Source organism: Dipteris shenzhenensis, chromosome 20 (assembly GCF_047967505.1).
Source record: "Dipteris shenzhenensis isolate YYH24624 ecotype China chromosome 20, Dip_SZ_1.0, whole genome shotgun sequence".
NCBI classification, from domain to species: domain Eukaryota; kingdom Viridiplantae; phylum Streptophyta; class Polypodiopsida; order Gleicheniales; family Dipteridaceae; genus Dipteris; species Dipteris shenzhenensis.
Window position 1 is genome coordinate 1569690 of NC_141615.1, and position 14889 is coordinate 1584578.

The window sequence follows — 14889 nt, forward strand, 5'->3', positions numbered from 1 at the left end:
TCTCTCTCTCACTCTTCCGTTCATTTCGCTGCACTTCTCACAGATCAATGGCAACTATTAGTTGGATATACAAGTTTTTTGCCTGGTGACTTGCACGAGGAGGTTTATGTATCTCAGCGTTCTGGTTTTGTACAGAAAGGGCAAGGAGCCAAAGTTTGCATGCTCAAGAAAGGTCTACATTGCCTTAAGGAGGCAATGAGAAAATTCATACATAGTTGGTTGCGCATGGGTTTTGCAATAGTGAGAGTACCCTCTATGTTAGAAAGATCAAAGAGGATTTATTGGTCACCATCTTGTATGTCAAGGACATGTTACTAACATGAGAACATCTTAGCCTTAACGGTTGAGTTACATGCATCTTAGATTTGGGCCCGTTGCATTTCTATGTGTGCATTCAATTTTCAAAACAGAGTGATGGTATTCTCATGTTACAGTCGAAGTATATACAGAAACTTCTGAAAAGATGTTTCCCTCAAGATTGCAAGGCTTGTGTAACACCAATGGAGACAGGTGCTAGGCTGAGGCTTGAGGATCAAGGGGAACTTTTTGATCAAACCCCAATAGGCCGTGGGATGCTTGATTTACTTATGCAATATGCGGCCAGGATTCAGTTTGGGGTGTCATAGTTTAGCAGCGTCATGCACAGCCTAGGAAGTAGGCGTTGGGACACATTATCTTGGATTGCTTTATCCTAGGGAGGTAAAGTCACAATTGCATGCCTTTAATGACTTTGAACAGGCTGGGTGTTTTGACACACGAGGGTCGGTCACCGGAGTTTGCTTCAACCTTGGTGACTCGTGCATATGCCTCAGTAAGAAGCAATCTATATTGGCCACTTCTAGGTTTGAGAGTGATTATTGGGCAGCTTTAACAACTAAAGCTGAATATGTTAGGCTTGGAAAATTATTTGCATATTTTGGGTATGGGACAACCTACGATATCACTAATAGTCAGAGCCCATCGGTAGTTACGAGGAATGTCATGTTTCATGCTCTGACGAAGCACATTGAGGTGTGCTATCACTGTGTTAGGGAGAGATTCTCTGTAGGGGAGATCAGCATGGTCTATGTGTCTACTCATGACAATGTGGCACATCTATTCACAAAGACTCTTTTTGTGAGAAGTTCGAAGCTTTTGAAAGCTTATGAACTTGTTGCCATTCGATGGGGCGCTTTTCCCTCACTAAGAGGTTTTTTCCTTAGTGCATGTGAACAAACCCTTAAGAAGGGAAAGAGGGGGGGGGAGCGCATGTGTGTGTGTGTGTGCTCTCATCTGCAGGAGACTGTGTTACATCTATTTAGACCTTTCCTCTTGCTCGTGATTTTCTTTTTGGATTGTTGACATGTCTTTGTCCTCATTTTCCCGGGTTCTCGTTTGGTAGACATACTGCTATGCCAGACTACGTTCGCTTCTTCTCCAGATGCGTTTTTGGGCTCTCTGATCTTCGTATCATGCTCTTATGATTCGATTGTATGAGCACTCTATTGTGGATATTTTTTCCTATTTTTGATCATCCTTGTATCGCTCTAGGATGCTCATTCTTTTGGAGACCTTCCTCTGGCCCAGTTAGAACTGTTTTCCTACTGCTTCTATGTGTGCATCCGCATCCGCAATCCAACAAGAGGAGGACAATGGATTTTGGAGATTGACCTGGCCACCTTAAAGGCCTTGCAAGAGCGATTACACGCCACAAATGGGCAGGAAGAGTTCTTTTCGATTGGAGTCCCTTTTACGGTCCGCTAATATCATGGCACTTGGCAGTAAACTTTCCTTGTGTCCTATAGGATAGGAGAGGGTGAAATACTCCAGCTAGAGCCTCCTGCCTTGCACTAAGGTATCATAAATGAACACTCTTCTTGATATGGTACCATGGCAGAGGATTGGAGTTGTTGAGCGACAAGCCAAGAGAGGCACTAGCTCCAGCAGCAAGTTTCAATTGCTATCCCAGATTCTGTTCATGGCTTTGGATGAGTTGTAAGCCACTGGAGGATTTCCTACTTCTGGCTAGCAACACGTGGAGGCAAGTAGATGAAGAGAGATGGCATGTCTCCATTGCTTAACAAGGGTTTCAAAGTTATTCAATACCGTCTATGGAGCTTCACTAGAACTAAGGGTGGTGGTGGTCACTCAAGATGATCTCACAGTAATGGTACACTTGATGAGATGTTCTCATGAGGGATGCTGCGTGGCTCATGGAGGGCTAGCATGCTTTCGAAATTGATCTAGAGGCGGGATCCCTTACTTGGAGCGATGCACGTTACAGCCTTGTGAAGAAGGGCAACAGATTTTACCTGGGGCGACCCTAGTCTAATGTCTAGCTAGACACCATTTATACCTGTTGGAAGAGTCACCTCCCCATTTGTAAGCCCCCCATATGAGAAGAGCATGGGGGAGGGAGACTCAGGGATAGGGCTACCACATGGGCAGCACAGTGGCTGCCATGTGCAGGCATACTCACAGGGAAAAGTGTGAAGAAGGGGCTGCCACATAAGCAGCACATGGGCTGCCATGTGGGCAGCATACCCAAGGAACATACCTGGCTGCTTGGAGCTGATTGGCTGCAGTTGGAGCAGCAGCACACCATGAGATCCTGCTGGAAAAATGCCGCGATGGTACGTGGCACTAGTACGGACCTGTACGGATCTAAAGGGCAGGCTGTATGGAGGTTTTGGCAGAGTTCCCATGGCCTGATCAGGTTGGCCCAGTGTAACCAGAAAACGCGTTTCGGGCAGTAGAAACATTTCTGCCCGAAACGTTTCTAAGAAACGTGCAAAACGTGGAAGTTTTTTTGAATTTTTTAAAGTAAAAAATACATTATTTTTATTATTTATATAAAATAATTTATATAAAATACACTAATTTTACACGTTTCTAGACGAAACGTTTGTCAAAATCTCGAAACGCGTTTCTAGAAACGTTTGTTGTGACACTGGGTTGGCCAGGAAGGGACAGGCTGCAAGATATGGAGCCAGCAGTCTGGGGCCAGGAAAGGCAGGGAAAGGGGCTGCAAGGGCAGTCCCCTTGCCCTTATACAGGACCTGGGGTGGCTGGTTCGTCGGCCAGCGCACAGACCCATGGCAGGTCCCCACAGCCCCATGGCTCACAGACCAGCAGCAGGTCGGCCCATTTTGGGGGCTTCCAGCCCCTATACAAGGAGGCAACGGGAGCCTCGTTCATCATCATCTGGATCAGCAAGTTCCCCTGCAGATTGGAGCAGCAGATCAGCAAGAATAAGGCCTACATCCAGAGGTGTACAGGAGGCTGAAGAGCTGCAGACAAAGCTAGGAAGAACTGCCCATGTAGGCTGACATCCATGGCAGCAAGGTGGAGAGATCACGGCACGGAGACTAAGTCTACAGAAGCTCAGTGAGAAGAATGCAGGCTCAGGGATCTAGAAGTGCCATGGAGGTAGTAGGACAACACCTTTTGGGGTAAGGACAGGGAACCACGATTTGGTGGGACTCCTGACTTCTTTTGTATTGTTTCCAGGCGGATGGAAATATATTTTGGTTGGTTTTATATCTCTGGTGAAGCATTGTCTATTTACTGGCTTGCGCTTGTGCTTGCACGTTCTTTTCTCTGAAAAAAAGTGGCTTTCTTGAAGTCTGAAATTTGTATTCGCTTAGGCATTCAGCATAATCAGCGAATGTTTAATGTTGTTTCTAGTCAAAAGTATTGGTGCTGTATTTCTCTTTTCCCCCTTGTAGGGTGAGTGGTAAAGTCTTTACAGAAGAAGCTTCAGATTTCCTGTGGTGATTTGCAGGTTGTTAGACATAGTAGCAAAGAGCAACTTTCCTTGATTGGACGCCTGCTGCAAGGATCATTCAAGAGACCTGACCACTTTTCATCTCATCCCGCTGCAACTGGTACTTTTTTTTCTTTGATGTTGTTGGGATTGAAGTATTGTGCCAGCCAACTTCAAATATCTTCCACAAAGAGCATGGATATCTATCTACTCGAGGATCGTCTTCATAGGTATTTGCAAGAACTCTGCTACTGGCTTCCACGAGTGCTCTTTCAATGTTTAAAGCTTAATTAATAGTGTCATGTTCAAGTTTTGGCTTTGGAATACTGACACCTGACTATGCATTTACCTACCAATTCCAAGTACCTGCCAATCCAATAAGAGGAAATGTGAACGACTGTTGTGTTTGTATGATTGCAATGAACTATATTAATATAAGATTACCTTGTAGGGTAGAACTACATTAGGGCCGGCCATGCATGAGTGTAGTCTAGTCATTTTCAAAACCATGCCTCAGCTGTTGGCTGAAGGTAATGTGACATGGAATGAATGTGGTAGGGTTTATTATAGAGCCCACATTTTCTCCTTTGTAACGACCTTGATTGCTGATTTGTAGATTGTGATCTCAGCTTCTTGATGTCCGCTTTCTCCTTGCTGGCTGAGCAATTATGTGTGTCGTTTCTCTTATAGTTGCATCTCCCATTTCTTACTGGGAAAGTTTCTTGCAAGAATTTGGCTTGGACACATGAGGTGACATATGAGAGGCACAACATTTAAGGCTGTTTTAGCTTGATTTTTCCCACTTTGGGTGCAGCTATTAGTTTTAACTCACTTGAACCTGTGCCGATATTCAAACAGTTTGCTCAAAATCAGCGTGATGCAGTTATATACTGCCATACATCTATATGGACTTGCAGGAATACTTTGTACTGTCGTTTTAGAAAGACATTTGCTTTATGCTTCTACACACTTGTACATAGCATCTTCGTCTTCTTATGCTCTGGTCATACATGTTATGGTGCAAGAAAAGGTCAGTTTGCTCTCAATGCAGTAGCAGCAGTTACGTGGGATTGTAGAAAGCTTTGGCTTCATTGTGGAGGACAAGTCAAGTATATCTTCGTTAGTAAAGGATTGGCGAAAACTACCTTGCCCAGCTTCAAGAAGCTTCCAGAAACAGGTGCCTCTGCTTGGAACAGCAATTCGAAGCTGGTTCTGCTGAAAACAGTTCCAAATTGAAGCAAAAAAAAGTAGATCAGTTCTGAAAATGCCACAAAAATGTACCAAGTTCAGTCGCCTATGCTGAGGGAGACTATAGGAGCTCTCCAAAGTATATAAACAGGTGGCTGTCTGCAAAAACGAGATTTAGCTCCACCTTCTTCGGGACAAAAGTCGAGGTTTTTGCGATAATGTTTCTCCACGGGTGCGGGGAGGTGTTGAGGAGCAAGGGGAACTTGCTCTGATACGGAAGCGAGTGAACACGAGAGAATGGAGCTGAAACAAAAATCAACAGCAGCAATGAACTACAAAGCTAGGGTAGTCATACAGACAAAACCCTAGGATGGACTTTAACTAGGGTCAAAGCATGTAACACTGTTGGGTCTTTTATCGCACCAGCTAGTATGCTTGGGATTGCTGCAGGTTCACATAGCAGTCTATAGTGTTGAAAGAGAGGTCAATCCTCCTCTCAGTCTTTTGGTATGCAACCTTCACTTTGAGATGCATTTGGCAAGATTGCATAGCGAGGGGGTTCATGCTTCCATTTTGCTATCAGTGGGCACATATAGCTATGCATAGCCCGTGCATGAGACATGAGGCTCCACAATTCAGCAGGATGTTGGGCATGGACAATAGCCTACTATTGATTACATGATGTCCGAGGCTTTGCGCTCGTACCGTGCCTTACTCCTGGATATCCGTAAACAAATGCTGTTCCATCATTATGTGAAGCCTGACCGTGATGATCCCTGCACATTCCGAGGTGGCCAAAATAACAATTATACTCCAAAAGCTGTCAAGGATAAGATCATGGTGCATGAGTTCAAAGGTGAAATGCACCCCTAATTAGTTGGAGGATTGCTCATGAAATTAGAAGATTACTTCGGCTTCTACCCTAAATACGATTTGGAGCGTATCTTATTGCCAGGGATGCATTTGCAGGACTATGCTCACACATGGTGGTGTACATGAAAGAAAGAAAGAATGAAATTTTATTAGAGTCTTCGGAAGACCGATGGGTCTATGAGACTGAAAGAAAACCTGATACAAATCCAGTAAGGGTGGAGCTACTAAAACGAGGATCATCACCCGTGCTGAATCCTAAGTCTGATGATACATAATCAAATACATCTGGGTATGACAGTGAAAAGAAAAAAGACTAGCGGAACGTAATCCTCCGTATGTCATGTCGCCTTGGCTGGTGCATAGCCGATGATGGGGCGTTGGCATCTGTCAAGGGGTCCCGTGCGTCTCAATCTCCTGGAGGAGGCTTGACGCAAGACCAGAGCCACTGTGACTCCCGTGGGATGTATCCCGGGTCTAAACAATGACGGGAGGTCCCCTAGAGTGATCTGTGTGTCCCCTCGATGTCTCGTGTGTCGTGCTACAGTCGTCGGGTCGAGGTCTCTGTCACGTCTACGGCTAGAGACTGGACGATCAATGTCACTCGATGGGAAGAACTCTGTGATCTTGCTCTGAGAGGTGTTTGATGGTGTGGCCAAGTCCTGTCGCTTGAGTAAGTACTCTCTGTGTCAGACCCCCTCGTGAATGAAGGCCGCGGGGCATCTCTGATCTGGGTAGGCGAGGAATTTGGAAAGGAGCCTGGAGCCGTCTCTGAAGAGACAGTGGTAGCGGCCTCGGATCTCGTAGTACACTGGGCACTTGAAAATAAAATGCTCCTCCGACTCAACCTCCTGACAGTCGCACAATATGCATATGCGATGCTCCCTAGGGATCCCCTCTGCTCTGCCGCTCTCTATGCGGAGGCGGTGTGATGATACCCGAAACTGTCCGATGGAGATCCGTAGTGAGTGAGGCATATGAAGCTCAATGTACCCTGGTGGTGTGATGAATCCCCCCTCCGAAATACGAAGACAGTGATCTCTGTAGAAACTCAGCTTCACTTGAAGCTCCCTCGACTCCAACCACGTCCTAAAGGTGTGTAGCTGCAGGAGATCCTCTCGAATGACCTGGTTGGTGTGTGGCCCGATCGGGATGGTGGGTGGGAGTACCGAAGGGGCATCTAAACTGTACTGAAAAGGAGGTATTCTATCGATGTGAAACCCTAGTCTCACAAACCATCTGTGAGTCCGTGCATACCAACATCGCTCGTCTCCCTCTGCTGCCAACCTCATGGAGGAATCGAGAGCTAACCATGGCAACCTCTGTCTCCCTGATGTGCAGTCCCCATATGATCTAACCCAGTGTAGATATGTGATGGTCTGAAAGGCTGCATCTAGCTGGAGTGGAGAAGCACCAAACTCGGCCTGAATGATGTGATGTGGTACAGATGCTTTCCCCCGTATCATCCATGAGAGCATGAGGATCTGCAAGCGCTCCACCCGTGTCTACTCTATCTCTGACATGTCAGGTCCCCAACAAGGGCTGCCATACATACCGGCTGGTCGGACCAAGGAGTCGAAGAGAAGAGCCTTGGTCCGAGGGTCGTGAAAGTGTGAGTGGAAGCACTGTCTCTCTAGTCGAGCCAGTGAGGTGTATCCTCTGCTCAGTCTAGCTTGCATCGCTGGTCTCATCGTGAAGATCGGGCCGGAGAAGATGACTCCCAAGTAAGTGTATGAGGATACGATCTCAACTGGCGACCCACCGAAAGTAAACTGCTTCCGTTGCATGATTGCTCGAGAGGTGTTAAAGATCATGACCTTGGTCTTGCCAAGGTTGACCTCCAAATCATGGGATAGACAAAAAGCTTGCAGTGCATCCGAGTGTCGCTAGAGCCCCTCGGGTGTGGACGACAAGAGTGCCACGTCATTTGCATAAAGAAGAATCCTGATGATGATCCCGGCAAGAGAGCAACCGGTCCCTCCGAACGCCCCCATGAAAGTCTCCAGCTCATCGATGTAGAGGCCAAACAGGGTTGGTGATAAGGGACAACCCTGTTTGACCCTATGGTACTCAAGATCTCATCTGTCCAACTTGCGCCTGTCCGAACTCAGCCTGAGACTCTCTCATAAAGTGCCATGACTGCCCAGATGATCTCCTGATCAAATCCCAGTGTCTGTAGGCGTGTGATGAGACGAGCTCGAGGTACTCTGTCAAAGGCTTTGCGGAAATCCACAAAGCAGTAATATACCCTCTCCTTCCGTGATCTGGCCTCCTCAATGACACTCCTAAGTGTGAGTATGTGATCCATAGTCCCATGGTCTCGCCTGAAACCGGCCTGACCCTCTGCTCTGAGCCCTCTCATCTCTGCGAATAGGCTGACCCCATCCAATACAGTTGCATAGATCTTGGACATCACATGTCCAATCATGATAGTCCTGTAGTTACTCGGGTCCATGGGATCCCCTGCCTTGTGGATGGGGGTGATGGTGTTGAGTGTCCAAGTGCGGGGGTAGCCAAGGCAAACAGCGTCATTGAATAGCTATGCTAGGATCGAGGCTAAAGTGTCGATCCCATATGCGATAAACTCAGTGCATAGCCCCTCGTGATCCTTAGCTCGGCCATTGTGCAGTTTCAATGTCGCGTCCTTGACCCCCCCTCTGGTGAACAACGTGCAAGTGGTGGGGCGAGATGTGTGTATGAGATCTAGAGTGGGCTGGTGTGGGACATCATAAAAATGGTGTGCATACGTGTGCCAGACTCTCGTGTCGGTGAGGGGTGATAGAGACCTACGCTCAAGGAATCTCCGCCAAAAGTCCTTAGAGTTGTTGTTGTACAAGATGTTCAGCAGCTGCTCCTCATTTCGACAAAGAAATGCCTGCTTCTTCCGACGTACAAGACGTCAGTACTTTCGTACTGTGTCTGGTGTGTTCGGAAGGTGAGGGATTCTCCACAAAGACCAACGACGTGGTTTTCTATGTGCAAATAAACCCATGGATACTAAAATTCCTAGGAATTAATGTTGAAGTGGGTTTAATTCCAAGTGCACCCACTAGGCCCAAGTGCTAGGCCAAGGCAAGGAAAAGAGGGGTCAAAAAGCTGGGCCCAAGTAAGGCATAAGTGTGTCATTGGTAATTGGGTTAGAGGCTTTGTGACAATCTCTTGTGTGCATGTGATTGCAAGTGTTGACAGTTCTCTTTCTACCTTGGATTTCTCTCTCTAGCTTTGCACCTTGAGGCTGTTACGTGACGTGCGGAATTCTCCTTGGCTACCCCGTGAGCACCTTCATGCAATTCGAGGCTGTACGGAAATTCCGTCACGTTAATTGGCCGTACGGTTGGTTGGCATGCAGCCCAAGGTGGATTTACTGCTGTACGGGACTGATTACACGCATTTCAAGGCTATTCCTTGTTGTATGGACTGTATTGATCAGCTTGGCACGTCAATATGGGCTGTTTGCTAGCTGTACGGCGTGCTGTACATATCCCTAGGCAGTTTCGGCAGGCAGTACAGACGACCTGGCACTCATTTCGATGCAGACTACTGGCTGTATGGCTGTTCTGTCCTGCTAGTGATCCCATTGGCTGCATCTCTCTCTCTCTCTCTCTCTCTCTCTCTCTCTCGCGGGGTGATCACAGGCCCACCTTGGTGATTAGGCTCGTTGGGGATCTGGATCCCCTCCTCCTCAACCGCTGTTAGGCTAACCTCTGCAGTTTCTGCCATTACAACGTCAGGAACTGCTGAGGTTCGTTGCTGATGCATGGGTGACTGCGATCGCTGAACCTCCACTAAGGGAGGATCACCTGGCTGGACAGTGGGCCATGCCGCTGGGGAGGGTCTCCAAGCAAGGGCTCTTGCAGCTGCTCCTCTGCGAGTGTCTCTTGAACTTCTCTCTCTCTCTCTCTCTCTCTCTCTCTCTCTCTCTCTCTCTCTCTCTCTCCCCCTCCACAAGGCATGTGACACGGTTCCGAGAGCTTGCCTCATATGATGCCTATAGGATTTGGGTTACGACCAGGCGATCATTTGGGCTATCATGGCACTTTATGAGCAAGTTTCAGGCAGAGTCCGGACAGGATTTGGATGGACAGACGAGATCATGAGCACTATCGGGGTCAAACAAGGGTGTCCATTATGACCTACCTTGTTTGGCCTCTACATTGAAGAGCTCGAGACAGTGATGCAAACACAAGGGGGGTAGGTTGCTCTCTCGCGGGTATGCGCTTTACGCAGATGACGTGGCTCTCTTGTCTTCCTTAGCAGAGGGGCTCCAGAGACACCTTGACGCACTACAGTCCTTTTGTGAGTCTCATGATTTGGAGGTCAACCTGGATAAAACCAAGGTTATGATCTTCAATATGTCTTGAGCCGTCATGCGCCAGGAGCAGTTCGCATTTGATGGTCCCCTTGTTGAGGTAGTTTCATCATACACTTATCTTGGGGTCGTCTTTTCCGTCTTCACTATGAGACCCGCGATGCATGCACGTTTGAGCAGAGGATATGCTTCATTGGCTAGACTAGAGAGGCAGTGCTTCCGGTTACAGGTTCTCATGTTATCACGGATGATCCGTGGTAAGCCATCCTTTCCACTCTCGATACGAAATCTATGTGAAGAGACCCAGAATTGCCCAAGGGAGATCCTCAGGGAGGGGGGTAGGTGAATCTGCGTGTATCCTGGTAGGTCAATGAAACCCTCCGCTGTGATATGTAGAAAGAAAGAAAGAGAGTTTATTAAATTCTACAAAAGTTTATTAAATTCTACAAAAGACCGATGGGTCTATGAGACTAATAAAACCCTGATACAAACTAGCAGAAGGGTGGAGCTACTAAGCGAGCATCATCACTCAAGCTGAATGCGATGTCCTAAAAATGCATAGTCATATAGCATCAGTGGTGTCATCAACATCATCCTCATAGGTACAATGTTCTCGCAGTGTCTAAGCACCTCATGAATGAAACCAACCAAACACCGCTGGTCTGGGTAGGAGAGGAAACGGGCCAAAACCCCATAACTATCTCTGAAGAGGCAATAGAAACGCCCTCGGATCTCATAGTAAACAGGACACCTGAAGATGAAATGCTCCTCTGTCTCAACCTCTTGCATGTCACACAGTGTCCATATGCGCCTCTCCCTAGGTAACTACTCTGCTCTGCCGCTCTCGATACGAAGTCTGTGTGAACAGACCCGAAACTGCCCAAGAGAGATCCTCAACGAGTGGGGTAGGTGAATCTGCGTGTATCCTGGTGGATCAATGAAACCCTCCGCTGTGATATGTAAGAAGTGATCTCTGTAGAAGCCAAGCTTCACTGGAAGATCACTCGGACCCAACCAAGTCCGGAATGTGTGTAGCTGTAGTAGATCCTCACGGATAACTTGGTTGACCTCGTGTGATAGGAGGGGGGAGTATGGAGCATCCATGCTGTACTAGAATGGAGATAGTCTGTCCATGTGGAGCCCTAGTCCCTCAAACCATCTCTCAAGGCATGCATACCAGCACCTCTGGTCTCCCCTGCTGCAAGTGTCATAGAAGAGGACAGTGCTAGCCATGTTATCCTGCTACGCCCAGAGGTGTAATCCCCATACTCCCTTACTCGGTACAGATACGTGATGACTTGAAATGCAGCATCTAGCTGTAATGGGGGTGACCCAAACTCCGTCCGAATGATAGCAGAGCGGTTACCCAGAGAGAGGCGCATACGCACACTGTGTGACATACAGGAGGTTGAGACAGAGGAGCACTTCATCTTCAGGTGTCCTGTTTACTATGAGGTCCGAGGGCGTTTCTACTGCCTCTTCAGAGATAGTTATGGGATGTTGGCCCATGTCCTCTTCTACGCAGGCTAGCGATGCTTGGTTGGTTTCATTCATGAGATGCTCAGACACTGCGATAGGATACTCCGAGCATGAAGACAAGAGCAGCCTTCTCCCTCGACTGATACCTCTCAGAGCTCTATCACGGAGTTCTTTCAGCCAGATCACATAGATTCCCTCGAGGCTAGACCTCGACATGACCGTGACCCGGAGCCTGTGACCCGACAGCTCGGATAGAGGGTTGACTCACAGATCACACTTGGGGACATCCCCTTCTTGTTTAGGGTCGGAGTCCGACCGACGGGGGTCATAGTGGTCTTGGTTAGACGCAAAGCTACGACCACAGCCTCATCCATCTTGATGTCCTGTTGCTGATGACGATGATGATGATGATGGTTATGATGATGCCGACGATGATGCTGAGATTGATATATATATAGTCGGGATATGACTATGTTGTACTTAGGACTTGGTACTGCCATTTTGCATTTTTTTGCATTCTGCAGGTGTGAATGCTCGTTTAGTAGCTCCAATAGCACAGCTCATTGTATCAGGTTTTTCACAGTCTCATAGATCCATCGGTCTTCCGAAGACTTTAGTAAACTTTCTTTCTTTCTATCTCTCTCTCTCTCTCTGTGCCTCTCTCTTTCTCTCTTTGCTTGCACTATAGTGCAAGGGACTGGTACTCTTTGCCGCTGTCACAATCTGTGACGTATTCCTTTCTCTATACCTTAGACTTATGGATGGTTTAATGAATGGACACTTGTGGAAGGGTATGTCCTTTCGACGAGACACTTCCTATGAGGCACAACCCTTCGCAAGAGACATTCTATCGAAGAGACACTACCATTGTAATGTACCCTCTCATTAAGGGTCACACCCTTCACAAGGGGTACACACCTCTTCATGCACATACACTTTGGAGTACACACCTTTTCATGTGTGACTCTTCACTCTTCATATAAGAGAGGCCCAACTGTATGGATGACACATGACAGACACTCAAGCAATACAAATATTCCTTGTTCTTTGCTATTTCAGTCTCTTTCTGTTCCTTAGCACATTTCTAAATATAGTAAATCTAGGATTTCTTGTAGTGGTATCATGGCAAGTTTCGCTCCTACCTGTAGGAAATGCCCCCCACCTTCTAGCGCCTATCTGATACATCTTTTTTCGCTAGAAGGATATCCACGCACGTTGTGCATGGAAGAGATGGAGAGAATGAGCGTAAAATTTTTTAGCGCCAACCCCACCTAAAGTTATCAGTGGCCTCTCCATCTCCCTCACATCACGAGTTGATGTGAATGGACACGACAAAAATCGTGTCTTTTGATGTGGTTGGGTTGTCCCAAAACCAAGGGACGCACCTTTTCCACCATCGGACACACCTTTTGATGAAGAGTTGACTCCTCACCCAAGGGACACACCCCATCGTGGAAAAAGGGACACATATTTTCGTGTGGGGACACCCCTCTTTAAAACAGGGTTACACCGCTTCATGAAAAGGTACACCTATTCCAAGGGTCACACCCCTTAGAATAGGCATACCCTTTGGCACCAAGCACCACCCTACAAAAGGGTACCTAGAGGGCCTAAAAAGGGCAACCAGCCCTAAACCTAAGGCCCAACCCAAGATTACTCTTGCGTTCAAGTAACCCAGCCTTGAATTTTTGGGGAAAGCAAGGCCTAGCAGTTATTGCAGCCTTGGCGAATCGGCCTTTGGCGCTCTCTTCTCGAAAGTTGCGCCTGCTGCTCCGTACAGTCTATCATGCCGATTCTGCCCCTCCCTTGCCGATTTCTGCTCGCCAGCCCACGCCAAGCCCACGCCAAGCTTGCCGTTTTCTGTTTCCAGCCTTTGCTCAGCCTTTGGCGGCCTTCCATAGTCACACCAATCATGCCCTCAGCCCTCTGAATCTGTTCGCCAGCATTTGTTCAACCATGGATGTGTTCCATCACCTTTGAAGAGTGACAGCCTGACGCCAATCTCTGCACAGCCTGCTCTATCTCTTCACCTCGCCATCTCAGCCTGCGAACAGAGGCCTTGCTGTCCAGCAAATCCCCTCAGCCAGCCCCTCTTGTACAAGAAAATCTCGCCTCTATCAACAGATCGAGCCCCAACTGGTTGATCAATAGCATATTTCTGCCCACAACCAAACTGTTTGGTCACTGAATCGCCTCCCTCTACAGCAAACCCTAATTTCGAAATGTGAAGCTTGACTATTGTCTTCTACCAACTCGACATCAGGACCTCCTTCAACTCGCAATTGATGCTGTACTTTTTCCAGCCCGAAGCCCACCGCTGGTACACGCTTTTCAGCACAGTCTGGCAGATCTAATCTATGCCAGGTGGATTCTTTCCATTCTATTTCTAAGGATTGTCTTTCATATTGTTATTTGCTGCTCATTATCAAATTACAGCAAATGAAAGCCCCCTCCTTAAAGCATGGAAACCCCTGGTAATGCCTCAGTTCCTTCAAGGACACCTCAGGCATCATCTATCACACAATATCGTGTTCAGATTGCACAACCAGCCCATTTCGGAGCTTTTGCACCGTGGGTCTTCTGTGTCACGTGCCCTTCCAGTGACTTAAACCACATCCTATATCTTCTGCGTGAGGCACCTCAATTACATTACTTCCTCAGCACAGTCCAGGTTGTGTTTCACGAGACACGTAGATACCCAGAACCCGATATTCCTCACGAGTTTGCTGTCCATCTTTGGAGAGACTTTTATCCCTCGGCTTCAACATCTCCAGGGTACTCTCCACCTCCTTCAGCTCCCAGATATCCTCCTGCACAGGTTTTACCTTCCCCAAGACAGTATTTACACTGAAGTGCACAGGTTTTACCTTCCCCAAGACAGTATTTACACTGAAGGCACTCCTCCTTCTAGATATCCTCCACTCCTGATAGCAGCTCCTTATCCCTTCTTAGATCTGTGGACTCTGCTACCTACCCCTGTACTCTCACGAGCAATAACACCCACTTCGGCATCACCAGTGTTACCTCAGACAGGATCTCCTTTACCAAATTTCCACGGGTGGTTCCATCTTGCCTCGCCTGCCCCCTCCAACATGAGCAATCTTAGGGAGCAGCCCGGATCTTCTTCCAGGAATGGTACAAACTAGAGCGCAGGTTCGTGCTCTTCTCACAGGGACCTTAGATATGTCGCAACGCTCGTGTGCAGCCTCTCCGAAGATAAGCGACTCAAGTCCAAAAAAGACTCCTGAAGTCAACTTACAAGGCGAAGCACTACTTCAACTTCAAATTTCTCAGCTTT

The 14889-nt window shown here is 47.6% G+C and overlaps 1 protein-coding gene across 4 annotated transcripts in view; it reads left to right on the forward strand.

Annotated features, from left to right (window-relative positions):
- Positions 1-14889, forward strand: part of LOC147889114 (Phosphatidylinositol 3- and 4-kinase family protein) — a 71425-nt gene that overhangs the window by 38011 nt on the left and 18525 nt on the right. For all 4 annotated transcript variants that reach the window (XM_087391739.1, XM_087391741.1, XM_087391740.1 and 1 more), the window contains exon 14: positions 3764-3975. In XM_087391739.1, coding sequence (XP_087247865.1) covers positions 3764-3975 — 212 coding nt within the window. The remainder of the gene's footprint in view (positions 1-3763; positions 3976-14889) is intronic.